Source organism: Mastigoproctus giganteus, chromosome 4 (assembly GCF_048544385.1).
Source record: "Mastigoproctus giganteus isolate SK-2022 chromosome 4, ASM4854438v1, whole genome shotgun sequence".
Taxonomy (NCBI): Eukaryota; Metazoa; Arthropoda; class Arachnida; order Uropygi; family Thelyphonidae; genus Mastigoproctus; species Mastigoproctus giganteus.
The window spans coordinates 124373120-124396241 of NC_143578.1; the positions used below are offsets into that span (position 1 = coordinate 124373120).

A 23122-nucleotide genomic window follows, 5' to 3' on the forward strand; every position below is an offset into this window, starting at 1 on the left:
AAATGTTTGTTCAATCTTGGGTGGTCGGCACCTAACCCTACTTTTCCCATAGGGCCTGTTGTTTATATTGCACGATTTCGCATTGCACGAGGTTTTCTAGGAACGCAACTATCGTGCTATACGAGGACAGACTGTACTTTATATTTGTCAATGTTAAACTTCATTTGCCACCTCTCAGCCCACCTGATCAACTTTTCTAGATTCTGTTGCACCAGTGTATTGTCATTAGTGTCTTTAACAATCCTGCCAACCTTCATATCGTCTGCAAACTTGGACAATAAGCTTGATATACCATCATCCCTATCATTTATAATTACAGAAAATAACAATGGACCCAACACTGAACCCCGAAGGACTCCACTAATAAGATTAATCCACGATGAACAGTGTCCATTGATTACCACTCTCTGTCTTCTCCCACTCAACCATCCCTTTATATCAGCAGCAATTTTCCTCCGATGCCACACTGCTCCAATTTGTGCAGCAGTCTTCCATGTGCAACAGTCCAAAAGCCTTTCTAAGATCCAAATATATGATATCAAAGTTATTCCCTGCATCCAGTTCTTTTGTGACTGCATCATAGTTTCCAATCAAATTGGTCAGGGCTGACCAGCCATCATAGGAACAGTGTGATAAGAACGTTAATTAATAGAGCGAAATCACATTGCAGTAACCCCGATGATAGGAAAGCAGAGTATGAACGTGTCACGGCGGATCTTGCTAAATGTGGTTACCCCCATAGGATTATAGATAAATTTATTAATGAAAATCAGAGGAGAGATGAATCTTTTATACCAGTATCTACTGCATACATTCCCTATTATCCGGGCTTGATGGATTATATAACTAGAGTATTAAGAAAATATCAGACACGCTGTGTGCAGCTTCCGGGACGAAGACTGCGCACAGTTGTGTCTCAAGTTAAGGACCCCATTCAAAAAGAGGATGTTAGTGGGGTCGTATATAATATTAGATGCCCGGATTGTGGGGAATGTTATGTAGGTGAGACAAAACGTCGTCTCAAAGATCGTCTGGGGGAACACAAAAAAGCAATAAGGAATGCGGAGTATGGCAAGTCCGCCGTGGCCGAGCATTTTTGGGAGAAGCAGCACCAGATCTCCCCAGACGATGCCACTATCACCGATCGGGCGCATAGGTTTTGGGACCGTAAGTGGCTCGAGAGTTTGCGGATCAGTTCTACAACCAACATTAATAGGGATAGGGGTGTACGGATTCACCCCCTTTTAGAGACTATTATCCTAAAAAAGGATGAACGGTTCCGTACGACTTCCGTTCGAGCCACTTCCGGTTCCACAATGCAAGAGAGCGGAACACGTGAGAATGAAAACATGTGATGTCTACCATTACCCTGCTGATATTTAAAGGTGTACTGAATAATAGAGAATACTGCTGAAGAAGAAGGCTGGAGCCTTTGAAAGCTACGGAATTTTATCGCTTTTAACTTAGTATATTTTAATGCATTTTAATCTTGTGTTTTAATACTTTTAATATTGTAATACGTATATATTAATTTTGTAAATACAGGTTATTGTAAATATAGTTATCAGGAATTTGTTGTGTTTTATTTTATTTTATTTTATCTTATTTTATTTTATTTTATTTCATGAAAGGTTGGTGAAAAAACGCTAAGAACGTATAATAATTGCCAGTATGGATTCCATCAGTGTCAATCCACTGGTGCTATTCTGGCCTACGTTACCTATTTATGGACAAATTCAGTGGAAAAGTTTGGTGAAACACACTCTTGACATTTCAAAGGCTTTCGATCGTGTTCGGAATAAAGGTCTTCTAAACAAGCTCCCATCTTATGGTTTGCCAACTGTTTTTTGTAATTACTTAAACCAGTTTTCTCTCTGATCGCTGAATGAGGGTGATGGTAGATGGCTCTCTGTCTTCTAACTTCTCTGCTAATGCTGGTTTCTTCCAAGGTTCAGTTCTTTCCTCCACTCTTTTCCTCTTGATATTAATGACCTTCTTCCATTGAATGGAAATCCTATCCATAGTTTTTCCTATGATAGCACATTGCATTCTACTTTCCATTTTGAGAAACCTTGCCCTGCTCAATCAGCTTCAACTTCTCAAAAATCTGCTACCAATTCCTTAAATTCCGATCTCCAGTGGTTCAAAGACAACTTAGTTGATTTCAATCCTTCTAAAACTCAGTCTTGTCTTACATCTGGCAAAAAGGATTCTTCTGCCCCTATGCTTATCTTTGGTGACACTCCGATTTCTAGGCAAGATGATAACATCTCTTGTGGGAATTACCCTGACTTCTAATCTGTCTTGGCATAAGCACATTACAAATATTGCTTTCTCTGCATCTAAAAAATTTGGTTTTCTCTTTCGCTCTCGGCGTACTTTTCTCCCAAACAGCTGTTCACTCTGTACAATTCACAAATTCGCCCTACCATGGAATGTTGTTCCCACATCTGGGGTGGTGCCCGCAAAACCTCTTTTAAGCGTCTAGATTCCATTCAGAAGAGGGCAATTAGGTTAATTAAAGACTCATCTCTAACAGATTCTCTCCACTCGCTGTCTCATAGACATACTGTTTTTGCTGTATGCCTTTTCTACAGATACTGCCATGGGCACTGTTCTTCTGAATTGGCTTCTGTAATTCCCGTGCTCTCTTTCAAAACAGTCCGAACATGGGCCGCCACGAGCCAACATCCATTTCTGTCCAACTTCAAACTCACAGAACCAACCTTTCATCTTCCTTGTTTATTCATTCAACTGTCGTTTTCTGGAACAACCTTCCTTCATACATATTTCCTGAAAATTACAGTCTACAGAAGTTCAAGTCTAATGTCTAATGTCACCAAATATCTTCTTTTGTCTTCTCAACCATGGTACTAAGTACTATAGGTTCTAATACCTCTCGTGATTGGGGTTTAAATTAAAAAAAAATAATAATAATAAAAAAATAAAAAAGTTTTTGAATTTGAGTGAAACGTTTGGTGATAAACATGTTTCCTGTAAACCTACACTTACTGCATTAGTTTGTGTGAGTAAATCATTCATGTTATCTATATTACTACGTAATCCTCTGCAGTTCCATTGTAGGAATTTGTTCATTGATTGGGCTTATTTTAGGAAGATTGATCTGAATGTTTTTTTCTGTGAAGGTTTCTGTCTGCTTAGTTTTGATTTTTCATTTCTGGGAAAGGTTGGGTGTCCAGTGTCCATGGTATCATTGGCATGTAATTCTAGTACTGTCTTCATCCTCTGAATGAACCTCCATTTCCATGGTGCTATAGTGTGGTTTCATTTTCTTCTGGTTTTCAACACTAATAGATTTTGTTGTTTCGGTCGAGGTTGAGATGGCATCAGTTGGGATACTGATTAGCATGTTACTAGTTTCATTAACTGTAGATTTTTTATTGCAAGTTAGCACAGTTTTGGCCCAGGTGGCAAAGGAAATGTTTGGTTCTATGGAGACATGTTTGAGTTGCACCTAACCGGCTGTTTTTCGTGACTGATGAGTATGATCGGCTAGTCATGGTTAATAGTATTTCCTTCCTTGCTTCAGGGTATGTGACTTTATATGCTCCACTTTATATTTTTGGTTTATTTTGCCTGTTTTCCAAAGGTCACATGCTTTAGAAAATGCAGGATGGCTTCCTTTACAGTTTGGGCAAGTAGGAGTGGAAGCTGTACATTGTCTTTGGGAATGCTCCTTAGAGCTGTAAATAGGACAAACAGCATCGCCTTGGCATGCTGTCTGAGAATGGTCATACTTCTGGCACTTTAAGCAGCGAATGGGATTTGGGATGTAGGGCCGAAACTTGCAGTTTAAATAACCTGCTTTAACAGAAGATGGAAGAGCTGGAGTACTAAATGTCAAAATGATGGACCTGGTTGGTAATAGGTTGCCATCTTTTTTGGTCATTATTCTCTGTGCATGAGTCACTTTTTGTTCCCTGAGTTCTTGTATTATCTCTTCTTCAGACACGGACAATAAGTCCCATTCGCTGATAACGCCTTTGAGGTGTTCAGAGTGTTATGGGGCATAAGTGACACCGGAATACTGTTAATTTTAACAGCTTCTCTGAATGAGTTGTGTTAGAAGTTTCAATTAGGTCTCCAGATTGGAGGCATTTAACCATTTTAGGAGATCCACAAATCAATTCTAAACATTTTTGAATTAGAAAAAGAAATAGCTTGCCAACAGATTGCGTGGATAATGAGTGCATTTTAAAAATGCTGGCACGTCTTTATTCTGATTTTCCACCCGTAGTCATTTCGGGTGATTGGAGTCATGGCCGATGTCAGGAATTTCTGATCTTGAGCTCAAGGGCTCTAAAGGTGGATAGTTACTTATATTCACGATGGCTCCTTTTGGCCCTGGGGGTTTGTTTTTAACCACCCAGGTTACAGGCACCACCAAGGGGATGCAGGAGGATGCAAGGGGATGTAGGGGTTAGTAATAAAACTATCAGAAAAAGAAAGGTGCTTTCCTTTCTTGCCCTGTACAAATACTTTTGTATCAAGAGCTGTAATTAAATAAATATATTGCTTAACAAGAGGAACGTAAAAGAACTATAGATTGCTTTTAGGAGAAATCACTTACAATCGCTTGGCACCTGGGGCCTTTGGGGTAGATTCCTTCCAAAACTATTTTCTGTTCGATCATTTGATAGTAGATTCTGTCTGGACCTGCTGCATTTGATTTTGTTTTATGTAGTGTTCTATGTAGCTTAGTTATATTTAGGTGACATTTTCTGAGTAGCATTGAAATTTTTTTCCCCCTCAGGCTTACTTTTTAAGGACCAAGAAGGATGATGAATGTGAGGCTGTGACAGACAGATTTTTAAAGGTACATCTCAGAATGTTTGCAATTCTTCTAGTTCTGTGATGGCCCATTCATTTCATTTTATGATCAGGATTGAGGTTTCTAAGGTTTTTCCAGCAATATTCCCAATTTTCCTCCATATAATATACACATTGCTATGTCTTTTTATTAAGAAAGCAAACTTCATCCAAGACTATTTTTTGTTTTTCCTTCTCATATTGCAAACCTTGTCCTTGATTGTTTATATTTAATCAAGTTTTCTGATACAGAAAACTTATAAAAGAAATTCCATGATTTCCCCCCCCCCCCGTGATTCCATCTCTTGTTTTACTATGACAATCATTATTCTACCAGGACTTCTATATCACATAAGATTTTAATATTAGGGTTTGGAACAGTTTCTTTTGCTGCACTGGCAATTTTGTGTGTTATGTATACAGCTGCACCATCTGTGTCTAGGGATATGATCTTAGTTTCTTCTCAAATGGCACAACCTTATACTTTTCCCAGTTTGCTGATTTAAAATTTCCAATCTTCCTTATGTGAGGATATCACTTTAATCCAGACAAATTTATATGGAACTGCATAATGATCACTATTATAGGGATCAATTATGTTGACCATTTTATGGCAGGGTACAATGCTAGTGAGCAGATAGAGATAAACTGCTAAAACAGCCAATCTCTTGAATACAGGTGCAAAAACTTACGTTCACCTGCCCTCAGGCATATGTGCACCTGTATGCAAGAGATTTAAGCTAGTTTTATTAATAAATTTTTCTATCATTTTCTGCTCTTCAGATCCCATAAAGGGTGATATCCATTAAAAATCACCCATAATGCAAAATGGAGAAGGATTAAGGGATCTTCTATATCTTGAAACGAAGAAGCACAATTAGGTGGTAGACATAAGGAAACTATAGTTAGGGTGATTCAGATCACAGTTTTCACTGCAACAGTCTCCAAGGAAGTTTGTTTCTGTCTACAACTACACTGGTGTTCAAAGAAAGTGCATCACCTAGAAATTTAAATTTCTGACCATTTTTCGCAATGGTATGTTACATTAATGACTAGCATCACAAATGGAAATATAAACAAAAGATATTTATTTTTAGTTAAGGCAAAACTTTATGGCAAAACATTAGACTAGACAAAGACAGTAGCAAATTGAAAATCGAGAAAGGAGTTCGACAAGGAGACACAATATTTCTGAAGCTGTTTACTGCTGCCCTTGAGGAAGCTTTCAGATGATTAGACTGATCGCAGAAAGGAGTCAATGTGAACGGAGAGTACCTAAACCATTTACGATTTGCAGATGACATTGTGGTCATAAGCCACGATCCCAAAGAATTAGAGGAAAATCTTAATCAATTATGCACAGTTAGTAAGGATTTTGGACTAAAGATGAATATGGCTAAAACAAAAGTAATGATGAACAAGTATGCCACGGAAAGGGAAATAATGATTGAACGAGCAGTAATTGAAAAGGTGGAGTCATATACTTATCTGGGACAAGTTATTAGCTGTAATAATGATAAATGGCTGGAAGTCAAGAGAAGAATAAATTTTGGATGGATAGCATTCAGGAAATATAGTCACATACTGAATAGCAATATCCCAGTTTGTCTGAAACGTAAAATAATGAATCAATGTATACTCCCCACCATGACTTATGGAAGTGAAACTTGGGCACTCACCAAAAGAATGGAAGAGAAGCTGCGAACTACACAGCGAAGAATGGAACGAATTATATTGGGAATCAGACTGTTAGATAAGAAGAGAAACACATGGATTAGGCAGCAAACTCAAGTAAAGGACATTCTTATCAAAACTAAAGAACTAAAATGGTCTTGGGCAGGACACATGGCTCGAAGACATGATGACACATGGACTAAGAAAATAACAGAATGGTACCCAAGAGGAGCTAGAAGAAAACCTGGAAGACAAAGGCTGAGATGGATAGATGAAATTCATGAGTTTTTGGGTAGTAAATGGATGGCCAGTGCTCAAAACAGAAGGAACTGGAAAGTTGCTGGAGAGGCCTTCATCCTGCAGTGGATTGAAAATGGCTGATGATGATGAAGGCAAAACTAAGTAATATTTGACAAGTGTTCTCAAAATATTCCAAAATGAGCATTTACAACCTTTATACAACAGTTTTGGTAAACATGACAATTGTGGCTGAAATGTTATTAGAAGCCCTCAATTTGCTTCAGTTTATAATTTTAAATGGAAAACACAATGAAAAGTTCACCAGGTGCAATCTAATATTTAGTTGAACCGCCTCTGGCTCTGATGACAGCAGCACACCGTGGAGGCATTGACAAGATCAATTTCTGAAGATAATCAACTAATAGTTTGTGGTTCCAAACATGATTTATGGCTTCCTGAAGTTCACAAAGGGTCTTTGGTTTCTTACTGGCAATTGCAGATTCCACGCAATGCCAACAGTTCTCTAAAGAAATTAGGTCCGGGCTGTTTCCTGGCCAGCTAAAGTTGTAATGGACCGTTCTTCCAACTATTTTTTTCACCTATAACAAATGTAAACATTACTCTTGAACCTCTAATGCAGAAACGAAGCTAAAGTAACTACAGAAGTGCCTACTTACACTTTTTGCCCAATGACAAGGAGCAGAGTCATCATGAAAGATGCCAAGTTGAAATAGTCTCTAAAATGGTTGGCAGCAATTTGCCTTCCAATATAGCCAGGTATCCATTGGCATTTATAGATCTTTTTATAAACTGCAGGTGACCTACTCCGCAATACGAAATGCACCCCCATATCATTTTGCTGGTAGGGAATTTCACTGTAGACACCATACAGTCTGGATGGTATTCTTCACCACGTCAACAGTGAATCATTTGTCTCCCATCATAGCCATGCAGGTTGAATTTCTTCTCATCCGAGAAAATAACTGGACTTCCACTGCTCAGAGGTCCATTTGATATGCTTCTTACACCAAATTAATTGGACCCTTTTCATTTTTTGTGTGAGGAGGGGCTTCTTCTTAGGATGATGGGCTATAAGTCCATTTTTAAAGAGGCATCTTCTGACTGTTACTGCACTTGCTACCAGTCCTGTATGTTCTTCTCATTCTCTTTTCATTCTCTTTTCAACTCAGACGAAGAAGCTTTACGGTTTTTACAGCATAAGTACAAAGGAGGTTAGTCATGCTACACCAAATAAGAAGTCCTTGGCTAAGAATGCAAACAATTTTTTGCTTAAGTTAACTAGAAGGAAAGGGATGAACCACAGGAGCCTGCTAGATATAAATGCATAACTAATGATGATCGTGTTCAGATTACTGACAAACTAAATAAATATTTTACACCAACATTCAAACGTGAAGAAGTTTTTAGGGATGGAACACCAAAAGTACATCAAGTTAGAACTCGGAGATAAATGACTTTGTTATAACTGAGAAGAATGTGGGAAAAAAAATGCTGAAGCTAAAAGTAAACAAAAGCACAGAGGGACTCGAGAATCTATCCAGAAAAGAGGTAAGCAAACCCATGGCCATAATTATGGGATCATCCTTGGATTCAAGAAAGGTTCGAATAAATTGTAGATGTGAAAATGTGTCTCTTATTCATGAAGGCAGTTCAATGAGCAAAATGAGTCATTACAAACCTATAAGTTTGACTTCTGTTCCAGGGAACTTTATAGTTTAAATAACCAGCTTTAACAGACTCTTATAACAGAGAAGTACTGAATGTTAGAATTTCAGGGCATGTAAGAAATAGGAACACTGTCTTTCTTTGTCATCCTTCAAGTAAGCTGTCAACTCCTCTTCGGTAACGTTAAGTAAATTCTACTCTGATATCACACCTCAGGAGATACCATAACTTGTAATTTTTCCAAATTCGTATTTTTAGTAATTTTTATGACTGTTTTTTCATGCTCACCCTACTAGATTTCCAAACATAATTGGACATCCAGTTATGGTCTCCAGACTTTTTTTTTTTTTTTTTTTTTTAAATAAAAGGGGATAATTTCCTGAATTCTCAATTTGTCATCGAATGAATCTTTAAGGGAAAAAAAATGGTAGCAAAAGGGTGCAGAGCTGAAACTCCTCTTGGCCATATGTGACCACTTTACATTCTGATGTTTTTAAGCTTCTATACTGGCAGGATAACTTTCATTGCTTTTTTGTGTGATGGAGAGTTCTTCTATTGCTTGTTCCCATGGAGGGAACCACTTCTTGAGTGAACCACTACCAATGTGATAAATTGAAGATGTTGAAGATTAATAAGGGTGAGTAATTAAAGTACCAAAAAAAAAAAAGGAAAGGTAACTTTCCTTTCTTGATGTCTTCAAGAACAGCTTTTTTTTAAATAAGGAGTTTTAATAATTACAGGATTAAATTAACTAGAATGCAATTTCTAGAATATCACAGCTAAAGTAGAGAGACATAGCTCAGCTACACAAAACACTTGACACTAGGGGCCTCATTATTTTGTGGTCTTTGGAGCCCCATTAGGCACAAATGGGTGTAGTTCCACAAGCAGTCTAGAAGTGCCGGTACATGTGGCACTTGATATCGATGGGTCAACTGTTGATGATCCTGCTCAGGTAGCTAACAAACTGAATGAATATTTTGCATCGACATTCACACATGAGGAGTTATTCAGCGAGGGGAATGCCAGAGTTGTATTCAACTCTGGCAGTAAGCTAGAGAATCTTGTAATAACTGAGAGTAAAGTGGAGGAGAAATTGATGAAGATAAATACAAGAAAGGCACCTGGGGTGGATGGGATCTATCCAGTTATATTAAAGGAAGCAGCAAAGGAAGTAAGCAAACCTTTAGCCATAATTATGAGAGCTTCCTTGGACTCAGGGGAAGTACCCATGGACTGGAGATGTGCAAATGTAACCCCAATTCACAAAGGAGGATCAAAGGACGACACAAATAATTATAGACCTGTTAGTTTAACTTCTGTTCCTGGAAAATTAATGGAGGCACTGGTTAAAGAAGCACTGCAGGATCATCTAGACAAGACTTCAGTCATAGCTCAGACACAGCATGGTTTTGTTAAGGGGAAGTCTTGCTTGACCAATCTGATTGGATACTATGATGCAGTCACAAAAGAACTGGATGCAGGGAATAACTTTGATATTATATACTTGGATCTTAGAAAGGCTTTTGATACTGTTGCACATGGAAGACTGCTGCACAAATTGGAGCAGTGTGGCATTGGAGGCAAATTGCTGCTATGGATAAAGGGGTGGTTGAGGGGGAGAAGACAGAGAGTGGTAATCAATGGACACTGCTCATCGTGGACTAGTGTTATTAGTGGAGTCCCTCAGGGTTCGGTATTGGGTCCATTATTGTTTCCTGTATTTATAAATGATATCGATGATGGTATATCAAGCTTAATGTCCAAGTTTGCCGACGATACCAAGGTTGGCAGGGTTGTCAAGGACACTACTGACACTGCTACCGCAACAGGATCTGGAAAGGTTGAGCAGATGGGCTTCGAGGTGGCAAATGAAGTTTAACATTGACAAATGTAAAGTACTACATATGGGAAACAGCAACCCCAGAGCAACGTATCAACTCTGTGGTACTACGCTGACAGTGGTAGAGAATGAAAGGGACCTGGGGGTGGTTGTGCAGGCAGATATGAAGTTTTCTGAGCAGTGTAGACGGGCTGCAAGAGTAGCTCATAGTGTATTGTCGATGATATATAGGAATTTTTCTAGCAGGGATAAAGAGGTGAGAATTTTTCTAGCAGGGATAAAGATTATTCCATTGTATAAGGCAATGGTCAGACCACACCTAGAGTACTGTATACAGGTCTGGAGGCCTCATTTCAAGAAGGATGTAGAGATACTGGAACGCGTACAGAGAACGGCAACAAGATTAGTGAATGGAACAAAGGGGTGCTCTTACGAAGGAAGTCTTAAGTTTTGCAAATTACAGTGTCTGGAGACTAGGCACCGGCGAGGTGATCTGATAGAGGTGTATAAAGCCTTGAATGGTTTGAGCATGCTCAATGCTGATGGGATTCTTCCTCTTGCTCAGAATAATCACCTGAGAGGGCATAAATTCAAATTGAGAAAAGACAGATGTAGGATAGACGTGAGGAAATTTGCCTTTAGCCAGCGGGTGGTTGGTTGGTGGAATAAACTTCCATCCCTTGTCGTGGAAGTTGATAGCCTAAATAAGTTTAAGGCTCAGCTGGACAGGTATTTCGAACGAACAGAGGGGTGAAGTGGAAGTGGTTATTTTTTATTGATTTATTTATTTATTTATTTATTTTTTTTTTTTTTTGGCTGATGCTGCATAAGCTTGCTTTCTTACATCAAATGCCTCTACTAATGCTAATGCTAATTAATTTTGAATATATTTTCTGAACAGACAGTTCAAGTAACCTGCTTTTATTTGTGTGTTTGTGGTTGCATCATGTCATATGGAAGTATCAAATTGCTGCTAGATAATGGAGATCCCTTTTACCCCATTACAAGCTTTCCAAATCAGCAATTAATCTCTTCTTTGGTTATATAAAAGAGATCCCACTCTCAAATTATCCTAGATAATTTGAATATCTAGATTGAAGTTATCTAGGATAACTTCAATCTAGACAGCATACCAGCACCTTCATTAACAGTGATGTGTGACATTTGGATGAAGTACACTTTGAAATTTGTAATATTACGTAAATATTTTAACATGTTTACCAGCTATTCAAATAAGCTTAAAGTTATTTAACTGAATTTGCTTTATTCACTGTCTATTGTTAAGATATTTTCTAGATAAAACTTTATAACCATTTTTAGAATTCTAAATTATTCAATCGGACCTCTGTTTAACAAACTCCTTTTATATAGGAACTTTTCTTGAATTCCCATTGGAAGTTACATTTAAAATAGTTTCCACTGAGCGAAGAAAATTTTCATATAAAGAACGGATTAAGACAGACTTAACTCGGTATGCTCTGTTCACATTTCTGGCCTTTAGGCACTTAGTGCTGCTGCTGCACGAATTAAGAGAGCTAACAGGATTACCATTCTACAACTGAGGGGTACTCGTAACATCTATCCGACCACCTGTCCCACATACGGAGAAGTTGTGCTGGTCAACATTGAGCAGACCAAGGGATATTCCCGATGCTGCCAATGGGCTAGCAACCTCTCACTCACTCCCCCCCCTAGCAATTTATCCTGGACTGAGGCTCCGTTGGGCCAGGGGAGTCCCCCTCCTTACCTTACTCTAGTTTTCTTTTCCTCCCTGGGAAACTCTTTCCCAAGGGAGGAGGGGGAGCAGATAGTAGGAGAGGCTTTGTCTTCCCATGGCTAGGGATGAGTACCTGGACAGGGAAATCCAGGTTTTGTTTGCTTGTTTTTGTTATTTTGGTTTTTAGGAGCATTAGCAACTAAGGCCATATTGCTCTGGGAATATGCAGTGGTCATTCCCTGACCTTTCCGCATCCTCCATATTTGGTGGTCATGGGCTCGAACCCCGGTCTAATCAAGAAGCATGTGCTACGCACTGCTGCTCCTGTCCACCTGGCTACAGAGGGGCCCCGGAAATCCAGGTGATCTCTGCTTCCAGGTAGCCAAAAGGCCAGTACACAACACTACTCTACAGAACACACAAGCTCACAGACAATTTTTCTGTCCTATCACTTTCTTCCGTGTGGGATGAAAATCCTCCTGTGCGGAATTAAAACTTCTTTCTGCTTCCTTTTCTCCTATTCTAGTTCAACTGGTAAGAATTTTTTTTTTTTTATTACCCGACACACACTGGCCTTACCTTAACAGAGTGTTAAAACTGAACAGAGCAACGAGGTGGAGATTAACTTCTGTTCTAAGAGCCACCCATACAAAAACAAATACGATTTTCCCGTATAGGGGCCATATTCAAAAAAATTCAAAGTTAGATTTCTTTTGTGGGCTGCACTGAATTATTCAAGAAAAATTAGTGTTCATTTTCCATATCTTGTCAAACATAAAAGAAAAATTGAAAATATTCGGAAATTTTAATAAATACAATACACAATTACTGAACAAAACATTTAATGAGAAAAAATTTTTGTGATAATTAACAAAATTTAAAATGCTGTTCTAGTTCACTTTCCACATGGGCCATAGGTTGGACACCACTGTGAATGAACTGTAAGCAGCCTGTTCGAGAATTAGTAGAGTAATTTTCTTCGTATGCCAACAAATAATCATCTTTTGTTTCGTTAGGCATTTTTTTTTTCCCATATCCACATTTTTCCTATCCCTGTTTACATGGTCACAATACCTGAAAATCCGAATGATACTGACATTTTGGACGGTTTCAAAAAAAAAAAAAAAAAATTTTTTAATTTAACAACTAGTTGAATGATTTGTTGTTGTTTGGTTTTTTGAGGAGCATTAGCAACTAAGGCCATATTGCCCCGGGGATATGCGGTGGTCATAGGCTCGAACCCCGGTCTAATCAAGAAGCATGTGCTAGGCACTACTGCTCCTGCCCACCTGGCTATGGAGGCAGCCCTAGTTGAAAGAACAAGTGACAATATCAATGATGAGAGAAGGCAAATGAGGACAACGAAGGTTTAATAACCTTCTAAACATGAAATGTTGGCATTTGTTAAAAATGAAGTCAGAAAATTGTCAATTAGGTTACAGTTAAATGAAAGAGATACGAGCAATTTGTGGATTTCGGAAATACCTAATTGATAAAATCATTTCAGAAGAATTGAAGCATCTGATGAAAGCTCTGAGTAAGATATCAATTTCATCGAGTAAATATGAACAAGGATTGTCATAAATGAATCTGATCGTCGGCCCAACCACAGCTTCGTTGATGACAAAAACAATTTCTTCACTCCCATTTCTTAAAATTGTAGACTCACCGCTGACACACTTCAATCCAGCAAATATGTTGATTTGTGGCTGCTTCAGAAATGCCATTCAGCAACAAACACAAACAGATGAAACGAAGCCAGCATAGTGTGTCGGATGAGAACTTAATAAAAATTTGGAATATTCTACAAAAACTTTATTATGAAATTATTTTTACTTATTACTTATTTTAATCACATTTTACTTATTTTTTTAACACACTTTATTTATTTTTTATATACTTAAATAATAAATGTATGCATAATAAACTGTTAATACTTAATTTGTTGTTCTTATTCCAAAAATATTACTACTAAAGTAACAATATCAGGAAAAAAGTTTTAGAGTACTTTACATATCCTTTCAATTTTTCCTGATAGCAAAAAATGAGTACCAGCACCTATTTTTTTACAAAAAAAAAAAAAGCACAGATAACACATTATGGGTTATCACTACCGCTAGTATCTCTGACATTTTTCATTGTTAGTAATTTTCCCAAATGTTTCAAGCTTGATATTTCAATAAGCTTGTCACCAGAATGGAAACTTATGAGAGCTTTGGAGAGATCCATCAATCCTTCTATGAGGTTTTTGTATTGAATGGAAAGTTCTCCTACTGCTGGTTCACACAGTGAGCATATGGTCAAGTGTGAACCAATACAGGCATACTATGCTTTTTTTGGTATAATAGAAATGACTTTCTTCTCCTGAATTACTAGTCCCAACATGTGGAGGCAAGACTGGTGCCACTTAATGACAATGCTTTAAACAAATATGTTAGTGCAAACAAAAAAGAGAAAGGAAAGAAACAGTTATTTTTGTTGAACATTGATTTAATCTAACTAAAAACTAAATAAATATAAGGCAGAAATAATAGCAAATCACTCAAAGTAGCTCTAGTCAATAGTATGATGACTTGCACTTGGGCCAATAGCAAGGCATAAGGCCATATACTATTTGTTCGCCAGTATACGATACTTCGGTGCCTTGGCAACTGGGACCAAAACATTTTGCAGAAGGGTAAGGTAAAGAGGCATCTGACAGCACTATATATGACATGTACTAGTATGTATCACCGGACACCTGCATAAGTAACAAAAATGTCTGTACGGCAGGGTCAAAAAGTTCTTCACAGTGAAGTGAAAAATATGGTGAATAATGTGCTATAGTTTTTTGAAGATGAAACAAGATGTTTCATCTTTTCATAAATGACAATTAAATGGATTAGAAAAGAATATTCATTGCTCTTTCACCCAGAATATAAATTAAAATCTCCATGTAAGAGAGAGATAGATAGAAAAAGGAGGGGGGGGAATGGGTGAGTAGGAAAACATTTGACCGGGTGTGAAAAATATGGTGAATAATGTGCTATAGTTTTTTGAAGATGAAACAAGATGTTTCATCTTTTCATAAATGACAATTAAATGGATTAGAAAAGAACATTCATTGCTCTTTCACCCAGAATATAAATTAAAATCTCCATGTAAGAGAGAGATAGATAGAAAAAGGAGGGGGGGGGGGAATGGGTGAGTAGGAAAACATTTGACTGGGTAGACGAATTTGATAGGTGTATTATTCATCACACAATTCAAGAATTTTATAGCATCGATAGAAAGGTACCAACTTTAAATAAATTATTGCCAGTTATAATGCAGAAATTTGATTTTCCTTTCAGGAAAACAGCCCTACATGCAATTTTGAAACAAATGGCGTTTAAATGGAAGAAAACAGAAGCCAAACAGAAAGTCTAAATGGAAAGAGACGACATTGTTCTATTATGAACAAAATATTTACAAGCAATTACATATTACCGCAATTTTGGAAAGAACTAGTTTTTTTTTAGATGAAACCTGGGTGGACAGTAATTTAACTTTTCAGAAGTGTTGGATGATTGATGGATTATCAGGAACCATAGACTGTGGTCACACTGGTAGAAGAATTATTACAATAAGTGCAGGAAATAAAAACAGCATTATTCCAAATTCTATGTTTGTATATAAAGCTGAAAACACAACTGGAGACTACCATGGCCAAATGAATCAACAATTTTGCCATGTTTTGAAACTTGGCTAAAGCTGCAACTACTGCCAAATATTCAGGCAGGTACTCCAATCACTTCGGTGTGATTGGAGCCCCATTAGGCAGATATGGGGCTCCAAAGTGGAAGCAAGATATAGAGTGGTTGGTGAGACACAATGCATCATTTCAGCCTAGTATGAATAAATGTGAATTATTAGCCATTATTTGCATAGAGAATTATAAGCATAGAGAAATTATTAGCCATTTAAACATTTCAAAAACATACACAGTGGATAGAATATTCCATGAGCATGGACATTCCCTTAAGATTGCTGCCATACCATTGTGATTTAAACCCTATCGAATTATATGGGCCCAATTGGAAAATTTTATTCAAAATAAAAATATTCGAGGGGATGTGAATATAACACATCTGGTGGAATACATGAAACAAGGAATAGCTATCATAAATCAAGAAAAAAGGAAAAGTTGCTGTGACAGTGTTTGCAAGATAGAGCGGAAGTATTAGGAAATTGATTGCATTACTGAAGACTTCACTGAGCCTTTAACGTTTAGTACAAATGAAAGTGACAACGAAACAGAAATGGAAACAGATCAGGAGAATGATTAATGCAATTTTTTAATTACGTTATTAATATTTATTAAATATCAATTATTCCTGGTTAAAAAAATGAATAGCAAATGCCTATAATTTCACTATTATTTCTGAATATTATTTTTTTTCTACATTTATTTCTGAATATTATGATTGTATTTCAGTAATCCAGTATTACAATATAGTTACAAAAATAAATAACTGCTAACTACTGAATCATGTTATTCAATTGACCAGCTGTATTCTCTCTTTACTTCCTGACCCCTATTTCACAGAAGAGAAGTGCTTACGTAGCCATGCCCAAAAGTGTCTTTTGGTGGTGAACAGTCTATCGAACAATTGTTTAATAAATAAAACCAAAGTAAAAAGAGCAAAAATACAGTAAAAAAAAAAAGTTTTCAAATTCAGTTACTTAAAATTAGGTTATAAAGAAAATAAAAATATGCCAACAGTATAAGTATGTATCAGTTACTAAAAATATTTAAAACCAGAGAGCACATTAGCTAACAGCAATGAAATTTAATGAATATAAAAGTTCAATAATTTTTCAGTATGATATACAGTACCACCAGATAAATAATCATGACATAATTAATAATAATGTAACAAATGCTATTAATGTATAGCAAACACTGAGCATACTTCCCATTATAGGAAATACAATCCACATCTCGGAGAGAGAATGCAGCATAACACATCAACTTCTGTGATATCCTGCCAAACATCTTCCTCATGTATAATGTTAGGGGTTCAATCCGAGCATGTTCCTATCATAATCCCACAAAGGGAGAGTGGGAAAGTTAACTGACTTACCTGGTCAGTTATGTGTGCATTTAATGGCAAAGTAACTAAGGCTATGAAGCATTGGTATATTGTGTAAGTATAAAACCCTTGCCAAAGACTGACTAACTTAGCCAAAATTAACCAAAAATAAATAAAAATCCTATCATTGAAGGGATTCAAACTCAGACTTTTTTCCACCCAGTGTGGGAGGATGGTGATTATAACCACATATCTGAGGGTCCTGAGCAGTTAATAATTAATGTCACAGAACAGATTTTTCCATAATTTGGAAGGTCTCATATACAAGTATAAGGGTATTCACAACTAATTTCAGTATCTCTGATAATTGATTCAAGATATTGCACATATTCTGAGGCATGGTCAGTGTTTTCCCATGTATTTCTTAGTATATGTTGCAAAGATTGATTTTGTGGATTCTTTACCTAATTAAATTGCACAAACTAATAGGCAGGTCCCATATAACAGTAACTGTTATGCAGTGCAAATCCGTAACTGCAGTATGGTGCATAAATCCACTTAACAGTAATAACTAAATTCAATTTAAAAGTTAGGAACAGCAACATTTACCTCACACGAGGACAAGTTCCACAATATACCTGTAACCAATTCCCGAATTTCATTATCAGGAGTTTTCCTCAACAGCCTCACTAAAGTTGGGATGCCTCCAGCATTACGAATTCCTCTCTATAACAAAGTATGAATGCAAATACAATTAGTATTTTTTAAGGATGAGTGCAAATACAATTAATATTTTCTAACTTCTTTAGAAATGTTTAACCTATTAATTCCAGAAAAATGACAAGTGAAATGGAACTTGCTTACAGTTTTTCACTTACGATTTCTTCTAGGTCACCTAATACAAAAAACAACAATTTTCTATAATATTCTAAGTAATAACATTAATTTTCATGAATTGATAAGCAGGTAATTTGTTGCACAATTTCCAATTAAAATGCAGCTGATAGTGATGTGATTCTTGTTTAGCAATGATAACAACACTGGTCCAACTCCATTGCACTGATTACTTTGAAGGTGCACACATTTCTTTGATTTTAGCCATTCTTCAAGACAATGTTTTCTGCAGTAACATGTTTGAGAGGCAACCAGGGTATTACCCTGATCTGGTTATCACTGCTGATAACCAGATCAGGGTAATACTCTGATCTGGTTATCAGCAGTGATCATTCGGGTATTAAGAATTTGCAGATAAAGGAACCACTGGGTGGCAGTGATCACAGTGTACTGATGTGGGATTTAGTTAAAAATATATAAATACCATCACGGGTAAAGGTAAGGGTTTTGCTTCCGTAAAGGTGAGTACAGTGGTCTCAGACAGTTTTTAAATTCTGTATAGTGGGATCAACTGATGAAGTGACCAACAGCAAATTCTAAGTGGGATGCATTCAAGGAATTAATCGTGGAAGCTATTAAAAATTTCATACCTATTAAGAAATATTCTTCAAGGTTTAGGCCTTAATGGTTATCAAATGAACTAATGAGACTCGTGACAGAGAAGAAAAATGCATGGGATGCATATAAATTTTCAGGTGACACAGAAGCCTATGGCAGATATAAGCTGGTCTGTGGTCAAGTCACAAAGGAGGTTAGGCAGGCAAAGGCAGATTACGAGAAATCTTTGGCAAAGAATGCTAAGAAAAACAGCAAGGATTTCTTTACTTATATAAACTCCAAAAGGAAGGGGATGAATCTGATTGGTCCACTTGATATCAATGGTTCGACTATTCATGATCCTGCTCAGATAGCAAATAAACTGAATGAGCATTTTGCCATTTACATTCACACATGAGTTATTAAGGTTTGAAAATGCCAGAAGGTTATCAAATTGTAGCAGGGTACTTAATGATTTCGTAATAACTGAGAGCAAAGTGGAGGAGAAATTGTTGAAGTTAAACATAAGAAAGGCACATGGGGTGGATGGGATCTATCCAGTTATATTAAAGGAGGCAGCAAAGGAAGTAAGCAAACCCTTAGCCATAATTATGAGAGCATCCTTGGACTCAGGGGAGGTCCCCATGGACTGAAGATGTGCAAATGTATCCCCAATTCACAAAGGGGGATCGAAGGGTGACATGAATAATTACAGACCAGTTAGTTTAACTTTTGTTCAGAGTAAAATAATGGGGTTGCTTGTTAAAGGTGCATTGCAGGATCATCTAGACAAGACTGCAGCAATAATTCAAACACAGCATGGGTTTGTTAAGGGAAAGTCTTGTCTGATAACTTTGATAGGATATTATGATGTGGTTACAAAGGAACTAGATGCAAAAATTAATTTTGATATCATATACTTCGATTTCATGAAAGCTTTTGACATTGTTGCACATGGAAGACTACTGTACAAATTGGAGCAGAATGGTATTAAGGGTAGGTTGCTACAATGGATAAAAGGATGGTTGAGTGGGAGAAGACAGAGGGTGGTAATCAATGGGTGCTGGTCTTAGTGGACTAATGTTATTAGTGGAGTCCCACTGGGTTCGGTGTTGGGTCCACTGTTGTTTTGTATATTTATCAATGATATTGATGAAGGTATATCAGGCTTAGTGTCGAAGTTTGCAGATGATACAAAAGTTGGCAGGGTTGTTAATAACAGTAATGGCAGTGTGCTACTGCAACAGGATCTAGAAAATTCGGGAAGATGGGCTGAGAAGTGGCAACTGAAGTTTAACCTTAACAAATGCAAAGTACCACATATGGGTAGAAGTAACCCCAGAGAAATGTACCAACTGTGTGGTACTACATTTAAGGTGGTAAAAAATGAAAAAGACCTGGGAGTAATTGTGCAGTCAGATATGAAGTTTTCTGAGCAATGCAGACAAGCTGCCTGGGCAGGTCATGGGGTTTTGTCAATGACATACAGGAATTTTGCTAGCAGGGAAAAGGAGGTGATTGTCCCTCTGTATAAGGCAATGGTCAACCCATTGCCTTGATTACTGCATACAGGTCTGGAGGCCTCATTTTAGGAAGGATGTAGATTAGCTTGAGCATGTACAGAGAAGGGCAACAAGATTGGTGAGGGGAATGAAGGGATCCTCTTACCAAGAGAGGCTTAAGTTCTGCAAGTTGCAGTGGCTGGAGACGAGACACCTGCACAGTGATCTGATTGAGGTGTATAAGACCTTGAAAGGGTTAAGCAAGCTGAATTCTGATGGGATTCTTCCACTTGTTCAGTTTACGAACCAAAGGGGGCATAAATTCGAATTAAGAAAAGACAGATGTAGAATAGATGTGCGTAAATTTGCTTTTAGCCAGCAGGTGTGGTTAATTGCTGGAACAAACTTCCATCTGTCATTGTGGAAGTTGATAGGTTAAATAAATTTAAGGAGGAACTGGACAAACATTTTGAGGGAATGGTTGTGTGAATTTTTTTTTTTTTTTTTTTTTTTTTTTTTTCAGCTGATTCTGCATAAGCTCGTACACTTGCTTTCTTGCATCACATGCCACTACGATTACTACTACTACTACCACCATGCCCTTCAGATTTTGAACAATTCTTGTCAAATGTCACTATCTTTCCAAATGAACCCACAGCTTTTCAAATGAATTCAAATATAGAGGCTGTGGTTGGGAAAGAGGGAGGGGTCCAGAAAGATGATACATATTTGGAACATGCTTAAAACGAATCCTGTAGAATTTTTGCACAATCTAATATATATATATATATATATATATATATATATATATATAGTGACATTCCAATTCTGGAAAATTCCATTAACATCTTAACACAATATCACCAATGCAGGAAGACCCCGATCAATTGATACAAATGAGAGTATTTGGCTGTCCCTCAGGAGGAGAGAATTAATGTAGCACAAAAACCCTACCTACCAAAAACAACCAGAATATGCACGGATAGGAAGAAATATGCTCTAGATCTAATACATCATATAGGTTCATATATGCCACCCATCAGTTGTAAATTGTATGAATGGGATTTTATTTTTGCCAGCGAGTTATAAATTACTGGAATATGTTACCTACATGAGTGGTAGAGGCTGACCACTGGATAATTACCTACAGGAGGAGGGAAATGCATAGGCTGTCTATTTGTCTTAATAATAATTATTATTTTTTTAAATTTTCTTCTTTTTATTATTTTTTTGTTTTTTTGGCTTTCTTGCACCATGTGGCTATTGCTAAAACTAATCAGACATATCACATCTGATGAATGGGCTGATGCTTTAAAGCTTGCTCCACAAAATTCACACATATAAACACTCTTCCATTCAGACATAACAGGATTATGGAATTCAGCATAACCATTGCAATTAACTTTCCACTTATAGTGCTGGTTGATGTAAATGAAAGCTGAGAGTTGTCCACATCATGAGAGAAAGCAGTTTCCAGTGCAGTTCTGAGAATCAACAGCCACTGATTATAGACACTTGAGAAGATCTGCAATGATGTGTGTATGACCTTTTGCCGCTATCACTCATGAAGATTATGCTACACAGAGATGAAAAATCACATGCTTGTAAAATTGCTATTATTGCCTACTTTCCCCCATCACAAGGATTCACAATAATCCATGAAAAATCCCTTTCGAAAGAATGTGAATGGGCAAAAATATTTTTTTTATTCTGACAAAACTGAAGAATGGAAAGAAAATTTCGAAGCTGACAAGAAAGACTTCAGCATCTGAAGGTTTTTGGGTTTTCTGATGAGGTAAGATTAAAACATAGCCTAAATGTTAAATAAGGTTCATATAACCTGGCAAAAAGTATAAAATAGGGTAAAAAAAATTCAGAATAACAGTTTTATTAACTCACCAAAACATGCATTTCATCATCAGGCAAGAAATAAACTATGCAATGTCTCCATTGTAAATGAAATACAATATAAAGGGATTGATTATGTATCTGTATATTGCATCATTATAGAGAATTAAGTTGTTGCAATATGTTTGGTGACTCATCTAGACACAGTAACATATCTGCACTTATTTATCTGAACTCAGTCTGAATTAGAATGCACTGCATAGAAGGTACTCTACTGGATTGTATAATGGGTAATTTTACTCTGCAGCAAATTTTAATCAAATTTGGTTTCGAATTGGGGAGAATGCAACAGAAACCAAAAAATTGTTAAAAATAGCTTTCAGAGAAAATGTGTTATTTTGCAAACTTTTCAGTTGTTTGAAAATTTAAAGAAGGCCACTTGTCTATCTAAGATGATCTTTGTTTAAACGGAACTTCCACAATCTATGAATCTTTAAACACCTCAAACTTCAAAGCCTATTCCAAATCATTCTTGATCAAGAGTGACTTTTTTTCACTGTCTGCAATTTTTTTTTTATTATTAAAATTAGTAGTCCCTATGGATATGCAATCAATTTCAACCAAAATTTGGGAATGTGACACATTTCAGCAATGTTTATGCCTCATATCCTCAGAGGTCTGTCAACATGCTATTGCTAATTGAGACTACTTCCATTATTACTAGTGATGAATTGTGGATGTATGGCTATGATCCTGAGGGAGGTGGGGGAAGGGCCCAGTCCTCTAAAAGGAAAAATCAGTCTGCTCTAAGGCCGTAAAGATAAACTTGATCAAATGTTAAAATGAAGCTTAATGTAATTTTGACTCACAGGACATTGTTCATTATGAATTTCTCCCATTTGGTCAACCAGGAATACCACAAAACAGTTCTACTGTGATTGCACAATGCAATTCAGAAAAAATGACCAGAAATGTCATCGGATTATACTTGTGATTTTTTTTTTTTTTTTTTAATCAAGATTAAAATCCCATTGAAAAGTCACAGATTTATAATAACTGAGGAAATTATAGAGAAATCAGCAATTCCATAAGAATCTTCCATGAATCTGAGAAAATCTCAGATTAATGAAAGATTCTTATGGACTGCAGGTATTCAAAAGTGTCTCACACTCACAAAGGAAGGATCTGATTTTTTTTTTTTTTTTTGATTTGGTAGTTGTTGGCGCATCGGCTAGGAAGGATCAAAGGACAAAATGAGTCATTACAGACCTGTAAGCACGACTTCTCTTCCATGAAA

At 36.9% G+C, this 23122-nt stretch overlaps 1 protein-coding gene across 5 annotated transcripts in view; it reads right to left on the minus strand.

Moving 5' to 3' along the window:
• The window catches only part of LOC150087042 (catenin delta-2-like), an 863363-nt gene that overhangs the window by 300673 nt on the left and 539568 nt on the right, over positions 1 to 23122 (minus strand). For all 5 annotated transcript variants that reach the window (XM_090372913.1, XM_090372911.1, XM_090372910.1 and 2 more), the window contains one exon: positions 17654 to 17770. In XM_090372913.1, the coding sequence (XP_090229039.1) occupies positions 17654 to 17770 (117 nt within the window). The remainder of the gene's footprint in view (positions 1 to 17653; positions 17771 to 23122) is intronic.